Source organism: Cornus florida, unplaced genomic scaffold (assembly GCF_030987335.1).
Source record: "Cornus florida cultivar Cherokee Brave unplaced genomic scaffold, ASM3098733v1 CherokeeBrave_3.0.0_Hap2_Chr09, whole genome shotgun sequence".
Classification (NCBI taxonomy): Eukaryota; Viridiplantae; Streptophyta; class Magnoliopsida; order Cornales; family Cornaceae; genus Cornus; species Cornus florida.
Window position 1 is genome coordinate 60,958,575 of NW_026775579.1, and position 16,262 is coordinate 60,974,836.

At 39.4% G+C, this 16,262-nt stretch overlaps 1 protein-coding gene across 1 annotated transcript; it reads left to right on the forward strand.

Moving 5' to 3' along the window:
* Nucleotides 1-8,798: 8,798 nt before the first annotated feature.
* Nucleotides 8,799-9,782, forward strand: LOC132272685 (uncharacterized). Its single transcript, XM_059773786.1, has 2 exons — nt 8,799-8,897; nt 8,988-9,782. Exons 1-2 carry the CDS (start codon nt 8,799-8,801, stop codon nt 9,780-9,782), a joined length of 894 nt encoding a protein of 297 aa, XP_059629769.1.
* The last annotated feature ends 6,480 nt before the right edge of the window (nt 9,783-16,262 follow it).

The following is a 16,262-nucleotide window of genomic DNA, read 5'->3' on the forward strand; positions in this document are numbered from 1 at the left end:
GCCAAATATGCAACACAGTCATGCATATACAATTCTAATCTAACATACATCACATGTCATGCTCTTTACATTAGAATGAAATCATGTTAAACAAACAACATACCACATGTAGCACTTAAGCACATAAATATATTATCAAACCAAAACATGTTATTATGAAGCATATAAACACATAGAGCATGGCAACAAAGCATGTTATGCACCCAAAACCCATCGTCCTAAGGTTTTCGAACCTAGGAGCTCTGATACCACCTGTGACGGCCTAAGTTTTTCAACCCGGTGCGTCAGTGATGAACTGAAAGTTAACCTGATAATGAGTCCGAAATGCGGAATCAAAAGATAAACCAAAGTCTTTAGAGATATAAATCACCTCTAAGACACCAATGAGACCTTCCATAAAGTCACGAAACTTAGAAAGAGCGAACACGGGAGCAAAGGTCAAAATGGGTAAAAACCTCTAATAAAGGGGCAAAATAGTCAATTCATAATAAAATGAGAAACATAACCCTAAACAATTCAAATAAGGTGAAAACAATCTAATCTAACCATTTTACAACATTCCAAGAGGTTCTAAGAACATTGGACAAGAATCCCACGAAATACCCTTTCCCGGTTTAAGTAAAAACTGACACTATTTCACTAAAACATGAATAACTCCCACTGTGATTAGAATCTGAGAATGGCATTGGTACCATTGGAAAACTGACTTAAAATCTATGAATTTAGGCTCAAGAATCACCCCATTTGGATTTAAAACGAATGAGTTATGGTCATTTGAAGTCGGAAGAACAGTGCTGAAACCGGACTGAAGCTACTCTCGGGATCTAGCTATTTCGGTCGACTGAAATGACCCATCGGATGACCAAAATGAACAAAAATTGTGCTGAAAACATGATCTTGAGGTGTGGTTACTTCGGTAGACCGAAATGAACCATCGGTCTACCGAAATAAGCCATCGGTCGACCGAAATGGTCCTGAACAGTGAAAATGGCAAATGGAAATGCATGCTTTGAAGTTTAATAAAAAACCAAAAGGCTTCGGTTGACCGAAATGCCATTTCGGTCAACCAAAATGACTCAAGAAAGTGTAAAAATTTCATGTTATGCACTCAAGGCTGAAAGTCTACTTGGAATCCCCCATGGCATGTTCAATTCACATAATATGCTAGTGTGTGATAATGTGAACATGCACGCAAGTGTAATATAGATATTTAAACATGCTTCAATGGCCCATGGCCTTATTACACTCCATTTACAGAATTTGCCATGCCAACCTCAAAGTTGGAAAAGTTTACATTTCAATGACAAAACTTGGAATTTAAACACATACACTTGAACTTTAAAGTCTATGGCCTTGGCCTCATGTCATACATATCAAATAGATCCCAACTAGTGTATCTAAGTACACTTTACACATAAAAAGGCAAAAAGAGCATGTTGAACCTAACTAAGTGTTACAACATCAAAAGTAAGACTTAAATATGCTAACACTTGCATGTAAACAAGAATGCTTTGAAAGAAACTTCAAATCTCCAAACCATCAAAGATAAGTGCCAAACTCTGTATCTTGAATCCTGTACCTGAAATATGCCCCAGTAACATAGGGGTGAGCAACATAAAGTTACTCGTAGGAAATGAGCATGCATCGACCTAAGTTTAACAAGTTTGTATGATTTAATCATTGTGGTTCATTCTACCTAACGTCAATGCCAAATGTAAAACTCAGGGAGCATCCTAGCTGCCTAAGATCATTACTAGCATAAAACACATCCTTTATGCAATTTCAACAACGCAAGAGCATGCTACACATAGCAACAAGATATAACATGCTTACACAAGGCAACTAGATAGAAACATGCTTACACAAAACAACAAAATGTAGATTCTCAAGGTTATCAACTTGAAATCTAAATGCTAGAATAACCAAAGTGGGTCATGCCACCTAACGTCTATGTTCCAAATGAATCTATAGGATCATTCCTAAGTCACATTTGAACAATAAATCACAAATCACAACATCTATGCAATTTAACCAACATAGAAGCATGTTATACAAAGCAACTAAATATAGATTCTCAAAGTTATCAACTTGAAATCTACAAGTTCGACAACAACTAAATATAACAATTTAGTATAATTAGAATTCTAATACCACGCATCAAGACATAGATTCTCAAAGTTATCAACTTGAAATCTAAAAGTGCGAAAACAACTAAATATAGCAATTTAGTATAATTCAAATATCTAATACCACACATCATGATATAGATTATCAACTAGAAATCTAAAAGTGTGAAAACAAATAGTGGAAGACTTGGACATCACGTCTCGGATTTCCGCCGAGAACAAAATGGTTATTCCGGGCATTAACCCGCTGGGAAGACCACCCTAGTGCGCACTATCTCAATTGGGGGGAACTCATACCTCCCGCACAAGAGCTAAACTCTAGCCATATCACAGTAACAATGTCCCAAGTAAGTCCAAAATAAACCAAATAAGTTCACAACTTATACATAATTTTATAATGCACGAAATCACCTTCCATGCACAAGTAGGTTGAAACCACACAATCCATATCTTAAGATTCATATTCTAAAATGGCATACATAATGTCAACATAAAGTGTACAATTCATTACACAAGTTAATCATATATTCAATATTGGAAACAAGTTCTCATGAATATAAATTTAACAACAAGGTACTCAATGCTTAAAACATATCCAAGTGACTTCACGACAAGTCCAAATCCATGATCTTAACATAGAAACAACTTCTAAAACATGATTAAATCTATGGATAAACAAGATTGAATTTAATTAAATCAAAATAATTAAACTCTCTAGATTTCACATCATTTCCAAATGGCCTCAATTTAATATATGTTAAAGGATAAATCATGGTCATTACATATGTTTATTCAAAAGCTTAATTAGGTCCATGAAACCACTAAATAGATTTTAATTAATTCTCTTAATTAAAGTATCTAAATTTTCAATCTCAATCAAATGCTCTCAAATTAAAGTATGTTAAACAACATGTCAAAACTTAATTTAGAAGCAAAATACAACTCAATTTCATGTAAGGTATAGCCATGAACTTTAATCTTTCACAAAAGATAAATATTAATTAAAAAGTGCTTTTCTTATTTAATTATTTCCGATTTAATATATGTTAACAAATATATTAAAACTAAACTGTCTAGCATGCTATAATTCAAATTAAAGTTATATATCATCATGAATTTTAAATCTTATACAAAGAAATAAAAATTTATAACTTTCTAGATTTGATACAAGGCATACATATATGTTGTATAATCATGGCAACACATAATACAACACACAAATAATCCTAAAACATTCCTTACCTCCATTTGAGATAAGACCTCAAATCCCCACCAAAATGAAAGTGCTCCGAATCCGACAAAACTCTTAGGTTTTGTCGGGGACAACGCCGTGAATAAGAATCCCCAAGAAGCCCCATCAAAAACACATCTTGACCTCAAATCCAAACTCAAGAAATGGCCAAAACTGAAATCTAATAAGGGGGAAAGGTAGAGTATGGCGTAGGGAACAATAAACACTAAGGCACTACACCTTTTCAGCCAAGGGAAGTGACCGGAAAAGAAGAGAGAAACATGGCAACCATGAGATCGGCCAAGAGAGAGGATAGAGAGAAAAATCTGATTTTTCAACTAAAGGCACCCTATTTATAAAAATATCTCAAAAAGTTCCCCGAACGGGCCTTACCGGGTCCGAAAAAGTGAAATTCGCGCAGACACACTCAAACGACAAAACTCCGTGAACGAAAAAGATTCAAAATCAGAAAATAAGAACAACGGCAGAAACAACATCAAAAACCAAGTCCCGAGTAGAGAGTTATGCCCCAAACAAGTTTGGCGCAAACTGGGACCAGAAACCCTGAAACTGGAAAACATCGACTAGGAGGAAATTCCAAGAATACACGACTCGACGAAAAGTGGAAATGAATCCCGTACGAGAATTCAGGCTCAAAACAAGATATTGAGCAATAACTTTCATTAATTGCACAATGGCCCTTCCAAAAAAGTGAAAATTGCGAAACTACCCCAGAATGAAAATATCTTCCAAAAAGATATTTTCTTAGAAACCCCTGAAATAAATATCTTCAAAAGATATTTATGAAAAATACCCCAAGAAAAGAAAAAGATTCCAAAGAATTGTGCATCCATGCCCCTATGGACACCGGGAGCAACCAGAGTACTTTACTACAAAAGTAAAGATACGCATTTCATGAAAACCACTGAGAATAAAGATACGTAAAGTCAGAAACCAACTCCGAACACAAGAAGTGTGATTATGCCAACAAAGTGACAAAAGTGGAAAAGACAAAAGAGAGAAAAAAAACGAAATGTGAATGGTGTCGAAAAACGAAGAATGTGAAATTGACTCGGTCCTCAAAAGAAGTTGTTAATTCAAAGAAAAGTGTCTCGGAAATCACTCCAGAGTACTCAAGACGACACTAAGTGATGAGGAACTGAACTCAGAAAGGAAAAGATCAACGAAAAAAAAAAGATGTGGAGCCATGGTGCCTTGCAGATCCATACGAGAGAGATTCAACACGGTGACTCTGTGGTGCCTAAGACCACAAGAGGCACCTACCCAATTGCAAACTGATATGAGTAATTGGTAAAACTATTTTTACCTATTACTTGCCAATACATCTTCAGGGTTGTAAGTGATATGAGTTCTGAAGGCAAGAAGAGCAAATTGATCGGTGGTCAAGTTTGTGATGGACATAGGCAAGCAAACCACGAAAAAGTTTACTAGTAGTAATGTGATGGAAAAAAGGAAGCAACGAGTGTTGTCCATGACATTCATATGTGTATATTACTAATATTAATGGTCTTGTATGCATATAGCAAATTACAAAGATGGATAGTTTAGCTGGACTTATATAAGATAGGGAAATCAAGCATTGCATGCAGTCATGGAAGAAAGTTCACTAACTATTGCCTGCAAAGAGTTGAATGGCATGCATTTCAGGTTACACACTCACTTTCTTGTATACATTTCACGACTAAATTAAGTCAGGCTGCATAGTTGCCCCAAAACAAAGATTTTCATACTACTTTTTGCACCATCAATACTCTTTTCCGAATTATAATTAATCTAATATTTTCATATATATATTTTTAAAAAAATAATAAATATATGCTTTTGCATGGCTATGTGAAAGATTTTAGTTGCCACTGAAAAGTCTCAAGTCAAAAAGAGGAGACCTACTGGTCTTCCTTGTAATTTACTTTCAGCAAGTTTCCTGTCCAAGAATATCCATTCAAACCTTCCACTAAATGCAACCGTCGCGTATTTCCACCTGTCCAATAATATACATACTTTCACCTCAATTGTTGGAATATGTTTTAAAATATATGGCTCCTTTTTTAAAAAGTTCTCAAATTTTTTTTTAAAAAATATATGATTACTGGCTTCAGTTAGGGCCTATTGAGAAGAGGATTAATCATGATCTGATCTCCCACTCACCATGGGGAGGTGCTTCCAAGGTTGACGCCCTCATTAGGCACAACCAATGGAGAATTCCTAGACGGCTTACCCAACTGATTCCTTCAATTGGCCATGCCGAACCATTACCTCCTATCAGACCAAATGACTGTGATTGCCCTATTTGGCCACCTTCAACATCTGGTTCTTTCAATTCCAAGCAGACCTACATTACCTGGCCACTGGTCATTTGGTTTGAGAACCACATCCCTCGCCATTCTTTTATCTCATGGCTTGCAAGCTGAGAACGAGGGACAGCAAGAGTATGGCATCATCAAGCACATCATTAGCGTTCCACTAGAGTACTGGAATCCCATGGACACATCTTCTTGTCATGCCCATTCTCGGAGAAGGTTTGGGGCTTCTTCCAACACTGGTGTGGTATTTACCACGGGAATCTGGACTATCACTCTGTTGCAGGGTGGATTACCTCAATATGGAACACCAAATCGACTCCAATGAATGCCTGCATTTACAAGCTTTGTTTCAATAGCAGTGTTTATTTTCTTTGGAAAGAAATAAATAATCGTAACTTCACCGGAAAGCAAGCTCCGATCGAAGTGGTTCAAAGATGGGTTTTTGACAGTGTGCGAAACCGATTGTTGTCCGTGAAATTCGACAATTACAGGAAATCCAGAGAAATTGCCGCCACATGGAGTCTTCCGAGCTCTGTGTTCATCTCTGAAATGACGAATTCCCTCTCCTCTTCCACTCATCCGTGACCGTCGTGCTTTGCAGATTGCTGCCCTAGCTTCCTCGTCGGCGTCGCCGATCTGGATGCTGGTGCAGGGATCTTTACGATAGGTTCGGGTTGGATGTGGCCCTAATAGGGCTTGTTGTCTTTTGATTGTTTTGGCTTTTAGGCTTTGGCCTTCTTCTTTTGTTCTTTTTCTTTCTTGTTTAATATAGTTGATTTACCAAATAAAAAAAAAAAAAAAAGGGTTTCAAATTTTTTTAAAAATTTATTAGTTTCTTTTTTTTTTTTATAACGTAAACAAATTTTCAAGTAGATAGAAATTAGGAGTTTTCATTTTGCAGTGTAGTTCAAAACACATGCCAGAAGCTCCTTAATTAAATGATAAATGTCCGACGATATTTCGTTGACAATTCTAATAATTGGAGTTGAAATTTCGGGCAACTTTGGTAAAGTTTTCAACTTTCTTAAATTATATTTTATTTTGGACGGATATTAATACTGTTTACACCATAAATATTTTCCGGCTGGAAAGGTTTGTCGTGGCAAATCCTATTAGAAAGGTGATATGCAAAAGCGCAATCATGAAGCAACATATGGCTTCATCAAAATGAAGCCATTTAGTACAAGATCTGCAGTTGGAAAGATACGGACTTTCCAAAGGGACACGTGTCAAACATCTGGAAAGCCATGTGTACCTTTGACTTAGTCATCAAGAATGATAACTTCCCCACTCCTATAATATCTGCTAGTTTGTAAGAGTCACTCCAAGAAAAAGGCAACCACTTGCCTTATTTAGGTGAAGAGGTTGCTAAAAATTAGCAAAGTGGGCTAAAAACATGATGCGTTTACCAAAGAAAGATGAGGAAAATGTGGGACACGTGGCATGATCTGGACCTTCCAGATAGAATTTCTCAACTGCTGCTGCAACTGTTGGAACTACTGCCTTTCCATCTGGGCAGTTACAAAATGTTGGATAAGGCCTACAAACATGCATTCAACCGCCAAAGTCCACTATCTATCAGTTACATGTGTCAACACTATGAGAAGACTAAGGAAGACATGGGACACGTGGCAAGATCCGGACCTTCCAGGTGGAAGTTCTCAACTACTGCTGCAACTGCTACCTTTTCATCTGGGCAGTTACAAAATGTGGGATAAGGCCTATAAACATGCATTCAACCGCCAAAGTCCACTATCTATTAGTTATAAGTCATGGGAGAACATGGTTTTACACTTGGCAACATTTAGAGAAGGTTGAAAGATCATGGGACACATGGCAGTCCGAGATTTGGCCACGTCAAAGCTGCTGAAGCTGCCACATCAAGCTGCTACATGCATGGAAAGCTCTATAAATAGAGCACTTATGCTTCACTTGCAAACCTTGTTCAACACACACAACCAACAGCACTTCAATTTCTTTACATTCATGTAATACAATTTCAATATGTTTAATTCAAGTCTTGCACTAACTATTCCTACTTTTCAGCACTTTACTTTGAAGTCCTGCACTTTCAATACAACTTTCCTTTCCACTGGCCATAGTTCAGTCCAAAAGTCCTTTTTCAAGGCAAAAAGAACCCTTAAAGGTGGTAATTCCAGTCCTTCATTCAATCGCCTGATCCTTACAATTTCCTACTAGATAGTTGTTCGGATATCCACTTTGGAACGACAGCAGTTCCTGGCACCCCTGACATTCACCCTCCTTTCCCCACCTAGAAAGGACCCCGATTTTTAGGAGCTGAACATATTGGCACGTCCGGTGGGACATCTAGACAGATTGTTCAATGGCCAGTGGAAAAAGGCAAGGCAAGTCTGTCCAAGACCCTGCCGAACTAGAAGAGATGCAAGCCAGTGAACTTCCAGTGGAAAGTTTATGATTTGCACCTGATGAAAATGATATGGTGGAAAAATTTGCTCAAACAATGGCAAATGGACCCATCATGGACAACATTCGCATGATGGTAATGCAACAAGATAGGTTTGCGCAAGACCAAGCTAGAGTCGCCCAAGACTTAGCTAGAGTTGCGCAAGACCAATCTAAGGCTAGTCAAGACCATGCAAAAGCCGCTCTTGCTAATGAGCGAAAATTAGAAGAGATGGTGGACCGAATCTCTTAAAGGTTCGAGTCTATGTTGGAAAGGTCCTTTGGAGGTTTGTCTCAAATTTTGGCCCTTCGGCCAAGCAACTCTAGAGGGTCTCAACAGTCGGCCTTCCAAGCTAGTAGGCCGGCCACATTTATTGAAGGGAGTTCCTCTCAACAACTTGCAGGGCCGTTCCCTCCAACTTAGCAACAGGTGCAGTCCCTTCCAATGGTACAGACTTACACTCCAGCTGCACCTGTGACTGCTTCAGTGGCACAGATGACTGTTTCACAAGCTACGCCCATGCCAACCATCCAGCAAGTTCAGAATCCTCCATCTGTAGCATTTCCACAGCAGACTTGGCATGATCATCCTGGCCAACCATGGCCATATCACATTCCTCAAGCACAACAGAATGTTCCACCTGTGAACATTCAGCTAGCCGCACCTGTTCCAGCAAGCCACCTATGGTCATTCCTATGGCGGTTGGGGGGCAACCTTTTCCAAGGGAGCCACTTCTTGACCAAGGAGGCAGGAATCGTGGCAGAAACAACTATGCAGATGCCAACCCCTTGCAAGTGACCAATCAACCTCAAGGTTGGCCAGACAACAACCCTCCACAACCTATGGCACTTGATAGAGGCTAATTTGCAGAATTCTTTCAACAGGAATTTGGCCTAACTCGAAGGGGTGGAAGGCCAACTTACAGAAAGCCCTATCCAGAGTTCATTGATGAAGTTAAATTTTCATGGAATTTCAGAATTCCAGAGTTTGCAACGTTCAATGGAGAGGGCGAACAGTCTACCTTGGAACATATCAGTCGATTCATTGTCCAATGTGGAGAAGCAGCAGCCAATCCATGGCTGAAAGTACGCTTGTTTCCAAACACACTGACTGGATATGCTTTCAGGTGGTATTCCAACTTGTTAGCCAACTCCATTCAAAATTGGCCGCAATTTGAGGATTTATTCCATACTCAGTTCTATAGAGCTAAGCTTGAAGTGTCCATGGCAGACCTTTCCAGACTTCATCAACTACCTGGAGAGTCTGTGATGACCTTCCTTTCGAGATTCAGGCGGGCCAAGTTCAAATGTAATTTGTCTTTGCCGCCAAAAGAATATGTGAAGATGGCTGTGAACGGCCTAGAATTTGAACTTCACAACAAGTTTGAAAGTGTACAATTTCATGACTTATTTGACTTAGCCGGCAGAGTGGCTAAGTATGAAGAGCTCCTTTGTGAGGAGCAAGACCGGAAGAGTTCTTCCAAGGGTACTTACTATCGTGATCCAAATTATGAGGTATATACCACTGAAAGTGAAGGGGAGTGTGAAGTAAATGTAGCTGAGCTCAACATAAAAAAGGCTTACACTTATGAGGCCTTGACAAAACCGAAATCTGCCACGGCCAATTTGCAGGTCGCTTCTGGTTCCAAGTGGAATGGAGCAGACCCTTCCAAGCGTTAATCTTTTGACATCTCTAAAGCCGAGCAAATTTTTGATTTGCTCATGGCTGACAAACAACTAATTTTCACAACAGGCCACAAGATGCCATCGGCCTAAGAAATGGCCGAGAAAGAGTATTGTAAATTTCACAATTCATGGAGGCATTCCACTAATAATTGTGTGATTTTCTGTAACATAGTGCAAAAGGCGATTGAAGATGGAACGTTGAAGTTTCCAGAAAAAATAGAAGTTATAGGTGTTGATGAAAATCCTTTCCCCAAGGTTGTTGCCACAAACGTTACTTCCCTTGCTGCGGAATACCCTAAGAAGAAGGTGGACATGGCAGATTCAAGAGCTAGTGGAAAACTTGAAAGTCCTGAAGCTATAGTATCCTTGAAGAAAACGGTGGCCAAGTTAGAAAAGCAACTTTGTGAGGCTCAGTTAGCCTTAATCCAGCAAGGTTGTTGCCCCAAGTGTAAAATTCAGAATGAAGGCTGTCATAGAGATGTTCCAAAGGAGAAGCTGTCCAATAATGACCGAGGCCAAAAAAGGAAGGTACATGATCGGCTGACTTTCCAAAAGGTGGAAAACACAGTTACTGTAACCATTCCAGAGAAGGAAAGCCGGGTCCATACAGAAAGAAGGGCAGCAACAAGGAAACCAGAATTCCTTCCAAGGAGTTTGGAAATGAATAGAATTTCTAATCAGGCAGGGCCTCGTCCTAGAAGGAGGTTCGAAATTAGTAGATGACAAGACAGAGGTTCTGAAAGTGACAGGCATTCCAGGCCAAAAATGGCCTCGGAGGTATGGGTTAGAAGAGGGAGTGAGCATTTCCGACCAAGAATAGTTAGACCTCCTACCTCGCAAAATGAGGGGTGGAGAAGGCTTGATCATCCCAAGTTTCCCATTCATGATGACTCTTATATGACTCGCACACAAAAGCGAAGGCAGCAAAGGAAGAGGGCTGATAGAAGGAAATTATGGGAGAAAGACCATGGTTGGACTAATTGGTCAAAGAAGACTACTAAGCTATCAGACTTGTCTGAACTTCCAGCTAAATGAGGGGTTAGAGATCCTGATGATTTATTGGATCTGGTTTCAGAGATTGGAAATTCCTTGACTACAGACAATCCTCATACAAAAGATAAAACAGATTTAGAAATTCCAAACAGTTCCAGCAGCAGCAAGAAAATCTATTTTGGGAGCCTTACAGGTGAATTTACTTGTAATATGGTAGTGGTTCTTCCCTTATTTTTTGAGCCACAACCAAATCAGCCCAATTCAATGGAAGGAGATGTGGTAGATACAAGTCCTCCCATGGAAAGCCTTGGACAGCCTAGTTCTGGGCCAACCATTATAGAACCAAATAATAGTATTCATGTGGAAGAGGTCTTTGAAGATGAAGCTGAGCATCTCCAGAAATTAAAGGGGGTTGTGATTGAAGAGAACAGCCCCACGAGGCTAAAGAAAGTTGTGTTGGAAAAGCCACTGTATGGTATGACTCAGCAGCTCAAACTTTTGTATATTAAGGTACTAGTGGAAGGAAGGCTTTACTTTTTTCCCTTTCTTTAAAATGAGAGGGAACTCCGAATCAAAGGGGAGAGGAGACGACCGGAAGGGTAGAGCTTTGCCAAGTCGGAGGGAGCCACACCTGTAAAAGCCGGTCCAAGCCCAATTGAGGAATCTTCAAGGGGATTCAGAGGGTTGAGATGTAGCCTAGCAGGATTCAGCGATTGCAGAAGTAATTGGACTTGGTGACTATGGCTTTGAGTTTTGATTTTAGGTTGAATTGAAGGAGCTGGAAGAGAAGAACTAGTGGTTTGTTTGGGCCATTTTTTAGCTTTCACAGGAGCCATGATTCGTTATTGCCACAAAGGTAGAGTCTTGCTACTTTTTAGGGTTTGGTTAGAGGAGAAGAAAGAGGAAAAGAGAAAGGTTTTCTGATGAGGATAAGCGATACACATGCATATATATATAGAAATAATGAGAGTTATGTTTTCTGAGGGTTGGTGGTTGGGATTTTCAAAATTCAAAAGAAGGTAATAAAGATTAGGAAACTGGATGGTTTTAGCTATAAATGGGTAGGACTTATATTGGGACACGGAATGTCTTTTGAAAGTTGGCGGCGGATAAGGATTGATATGGAGGAAACCGAGGAATTAGCAGCGTGTTGCATTGAAATTCTTCAACTAATGATTACTTGAGTTGTTTTAATCCAATGACGATTTTTAAGGGGGTTTGTTTAGAGATTTCAAAATTTAAAAGGAATGAAGTTTTTGCCATAAAGGGATAGGATCTTTTCGAAATGTGTGGTACTCTTGTTAAACAAGTGGCAGTATAAATAGACTTTGAAGGAAGCAAGAAAGTCAACTACATGGAAAGAGGAAGTTGGAATTTTAAGAAGGCCATGATGGCGGAATTCAAATCCCATGCCTTATCATCAAGTTGTTCCACATGGCATGGAATTTAGGGGGCATATGTTTACTCCATTATTTTGGGCCCATTGGAAAGGCGACATGTGGCGAGTTTCAATGGAACTTACCACGCTGGATTACAACTCTAATAAGTTATTGTTGGAGTATTAAAGCTATTTAATTTTACATAGCAGTCAAAGACAAGTTGGTTAGTATAATCCTACCATGTGGGGTTTTCTATTTTAAGAGGAAAGAGGTGAGTCCTATTAGGACTTACCATCTTTAAAGCAAGGGTTCACATATTCTTATTTGGAAAAGGGATTATTTTAGGGAAAGACTACCATACATGCAACCTCATACAATTATTCAAGACAAATTCAACCAATTGGTTCTCAACACATGGCGAGCTTCATTAAACTTGCCACGGTGGATTAATTCTATTAAAGATGAATTTATTGGAAGTTCCTATTCTTATAGGATACCAATTAAATGGGTATTTTCCATTTAAATTAAAGTTGACCAAGTCACGTAAAGGGGACGTGGAGACAATATTTTCTCCTTATTTTTAGGTGACTTCAGCAACTACCCAAGCCAGGTTAACCTTTGTTGCTAAAATTCAGCAGGCCATGGGGAATCAATTTATTTCTATAAATATATATATATATATATATATATATATGTATATATATAACCCACGATGGAGTAATTATCGTGAGTCCATGATGCCTTGAAGTCTAATGAGGCAAGGTTGAGGAGAGGTTGCTAGAATTAGGGAAGTGTACCACAACCATGACGCCATGAAGTTCATACGGAGGGTTCAGCCTAAAATCCAGGAAATCATAGTCTACGAAAGGAAAGGAAGTGGGTTGGATATAATCCCATAATGAAATAGTTACAGAAATTAAGGAGTCCATGGCGTCATGAATTTCAAGCCTAAAAAGGAAGATTTGGCTGAGAGAAGTTGCAGAAAATCAAGGAGACGTGGTTTGCACAAAAGAAGGAACGCGGGATGATGGTCCTGCTTTCTTCTAGGGTAGTTGGGGCTCGAAAATGGAGGAAAGAGAGGGGATTTTAGCTAGATAAGAGGGGGAAGTATGTATTTTTTGGGGGACATCTCACATTTTAGCTAAGTTTTAGAGAGGGAAATATTAAAGGTAAGGGACTTTGTGAGTCTTGAAGCTTGAGGTGCGAAAAATGGAGGGTGAGGCATCTTCTTCTCCTTCATTCCTTATATCCATGGGCAACTAACTCTCTATCTAGGAAGGTGATGAAGCCCTCTCTAGTAAGCATGTTCTAGTTTCGATTTTGTTTTGGGGGAAACAATGTATATTTATGACTTTTTCACAATCTAGAGCATTCATTTTGATGTAATGAATTCTAATCTATATAAATGATGATGTTGAAGTTCTTGTCTTGTCTTAGATTCTAATTTCTCATGATCATATAGCTTGTTTTCCATAGTGACAATGGAATTGAGGTTATGGAATGGTTTTAATGGCATGATGTTTAGGAAGTTAGATAATCTATAGCCTAGGGCCTTCCTTTGATAGATTATTCTTGATTTCTAACTTCATTTGCTTCTATTATGTGATTAAGGGCTTGATAATCTTTTGCTTAGTAAGCATGTCTAAGTTTGCATCCTAGTTTAGGTAGCCAAAACATGTAATGCTTTGATAGGTTATTCTTGCCTATTGATTTCATAAATTTATTGAAGGTAATGTAGCAATTTTGTGTTGTTGCATTCCATGGTCATATGCATATGTTGTTCTCCCAAGTAAATCATTCTCTAGCATATTTATAGGATAGGTAGTGGATTCACTTTCCTAGTCCCTTCTACATTATCTTTATCTCTTTAATTCGTTGCAAATTATCATTTTTATGCAATTTAAATTCCTAATTCTAGTGACAGCCCAAACAAAACTCTTTACCCCTTTCATCAAACCAAAATTAAATTTAAAGACCTTGGTTGCCATAAACTAGCAGTCCCAGTGGTTCGACTAACCTGTTCAATAGCCCTATTTTATAATGATTTGTGTTATTGCAAATGGTTGATTATTATTGTGATAGTCAATGACCGATCAAGAACACATTCAGAAAATCGTGTACAACCACTGGATAATCAACCCAGTACATCTCAACATCATCATCGGTAAAAATGTTAGCCAAAAAGAATGTCTACCTATCCCAACCTCTAACACTATAAAATGAAAGAGTGAGAGAATCACACCGATCTCCCACAAAATAGAAACAATCCCCATCTGGGGTACATACTAAAACTCTGCCCCTAAAGCAATCAATAACGGCTCTGAAGGACGACAACCAGTCCATCCCAAGAATGATGTCAATCCCTGTCATCTCGAGAAGGATGAGATCGAACTCAAGTACCCACTCGGCAATGGTAATGGAACAACCCCGATAAACTCTACCAAGAGTGACCGAACCCCCAATTAGCGTGTCAACACAAAGCGGTCTGTCTAACTGACTGACCTCCAACCCCAATGCCCATGCAAATGATGAGGCAATGAATAAATAGGAAGCACCAGAATCAAATGACACTCTAGCCCAAGAATGGAAACAAGAAACATACCCCTGACCACTGAAGGACTGAATGATAACTCGGCTGGAGTGACTGCATACACACGACCCTGAGTCCTCTGCCCCTGAGAACCACCTGCCTGATAACCCGACTGCTTAGTGGGTGCACTAAAAGAAGCCCCTCTGCCCAGTCGAGAACTCTGAGCTGTCATAACTGGCTGAGATGGCTGAGGTGGTGGTAGCGGTCGAAACCCTGACTGAACTATGGCGGACTGTGTTTGCCTCTGCTGTGGACTTCCACCCTTTCTAAACCAATGCCTCGCTGTGGACAATTTCTCACCTAGTGGCCCTGTTGACCACACCCAAACCATCCTCCCGTCGCCACTTGAATCTGTGTACACTGGTACTCGTGGAGTCCTAACTAGCCACACCTAAAACAAATCACTTGAGTTTGAGTGTACTGGGACTTGTAATGTCCCGGCTACCTGCATATAAAATAAGTAACATTCGGCCTATAAGACCCAATGGACACTGAAGCTGTGGGTACAGATCTAGCTGATTGCCGTCCCTTGAACCCTGACTGTTCATTCTTCTGCTTCTTATGTGATTGACCCTCTGAGATAGCACCCATGTTCCTGCTGTGCTTATAGGACTCTCTGATAACTTTTTTGTCCTTGCTCTCGGCCTCAACCACTAAGGCTTTTCGCACTGCTTTTGCATACTCTGTCGATTTTGATGCAACCACAATTGGCCTGATGGTGAGATTAAGGCCATCAACAAATTTCTCTATCTTTCCTTCCTCATCTCTGGCAATCTTTGGTGCGAACCTCAAAAGCGACGTAAACTTGTTCGATAAAAAGCCTCAAAGAATTTTTTCTTCTTAATGGCTACACGAAAAAAGAATGCAACACAAGGAGGTGCTTCTACTAGCCGCTCAAGACCAACTCCATCTTCTGAAATACCGCTACTTCTTCAAGACTCCGTGGATGAGAGGTGGCATGGCCTTTTAATGGCCTTTTAATTATGAATTTTGTTTTGATATAGCCATTTTATTTGCATCAATTCCAGAAACTCAATGGTCCATTGCTAATTTGCAGTGCCCGCAAGTTGATTGTCTTTTTGAGCCAGCAAGTGCACTCATCTACCCCAGGTTGGTTAAGGTGTTTTACCAGAATCTTCGTCCCAAGCACAATGAACGAGGAGTACTACTTTCATACATTGATGGTATTATGATCCGAATTGATCTATGCACTATTGCTATTTTTATGGGATGTCCATACCAATGTCCTGCCAACTTGGAGTCGGTTTTCATTCCTATACCAGATGATCTCACTACTATTCTGATGATCAATCGCCTTTGTGCTAGCATTTTCTCAGGTCCAAAGAATAATTCCACATCCAAATCGGCCGTTCCACTTCATCTATGGTTCACTGATGCCATTTTGGCTCATAATGTGTGCCCCATTGATCATAGGTTTGAAAACCGGCAAGACTTTCTGCATGCTTTATATGCCATACATTTTGGCTATTGGGTGTCTTTTCCGGCAATTAT

Excerpts from the sequence above, each read along its gene's own strand:
- LOC132272685 (XM_059773786.1), top strand. The coding sequence starts at position 8,799 with ATGGCGGTTGGGGGGCAACCTTTTCCAAGGGAGCCACTTCTTGACCAA. Across the intron at positions 8,898-8,987 it reads CAGATGCCAACCCCTTGCAA|GAATTTGGCCTAACTCGAAG; the intron begins GTGACCAATCAA and ends TTCTTTCAACAG.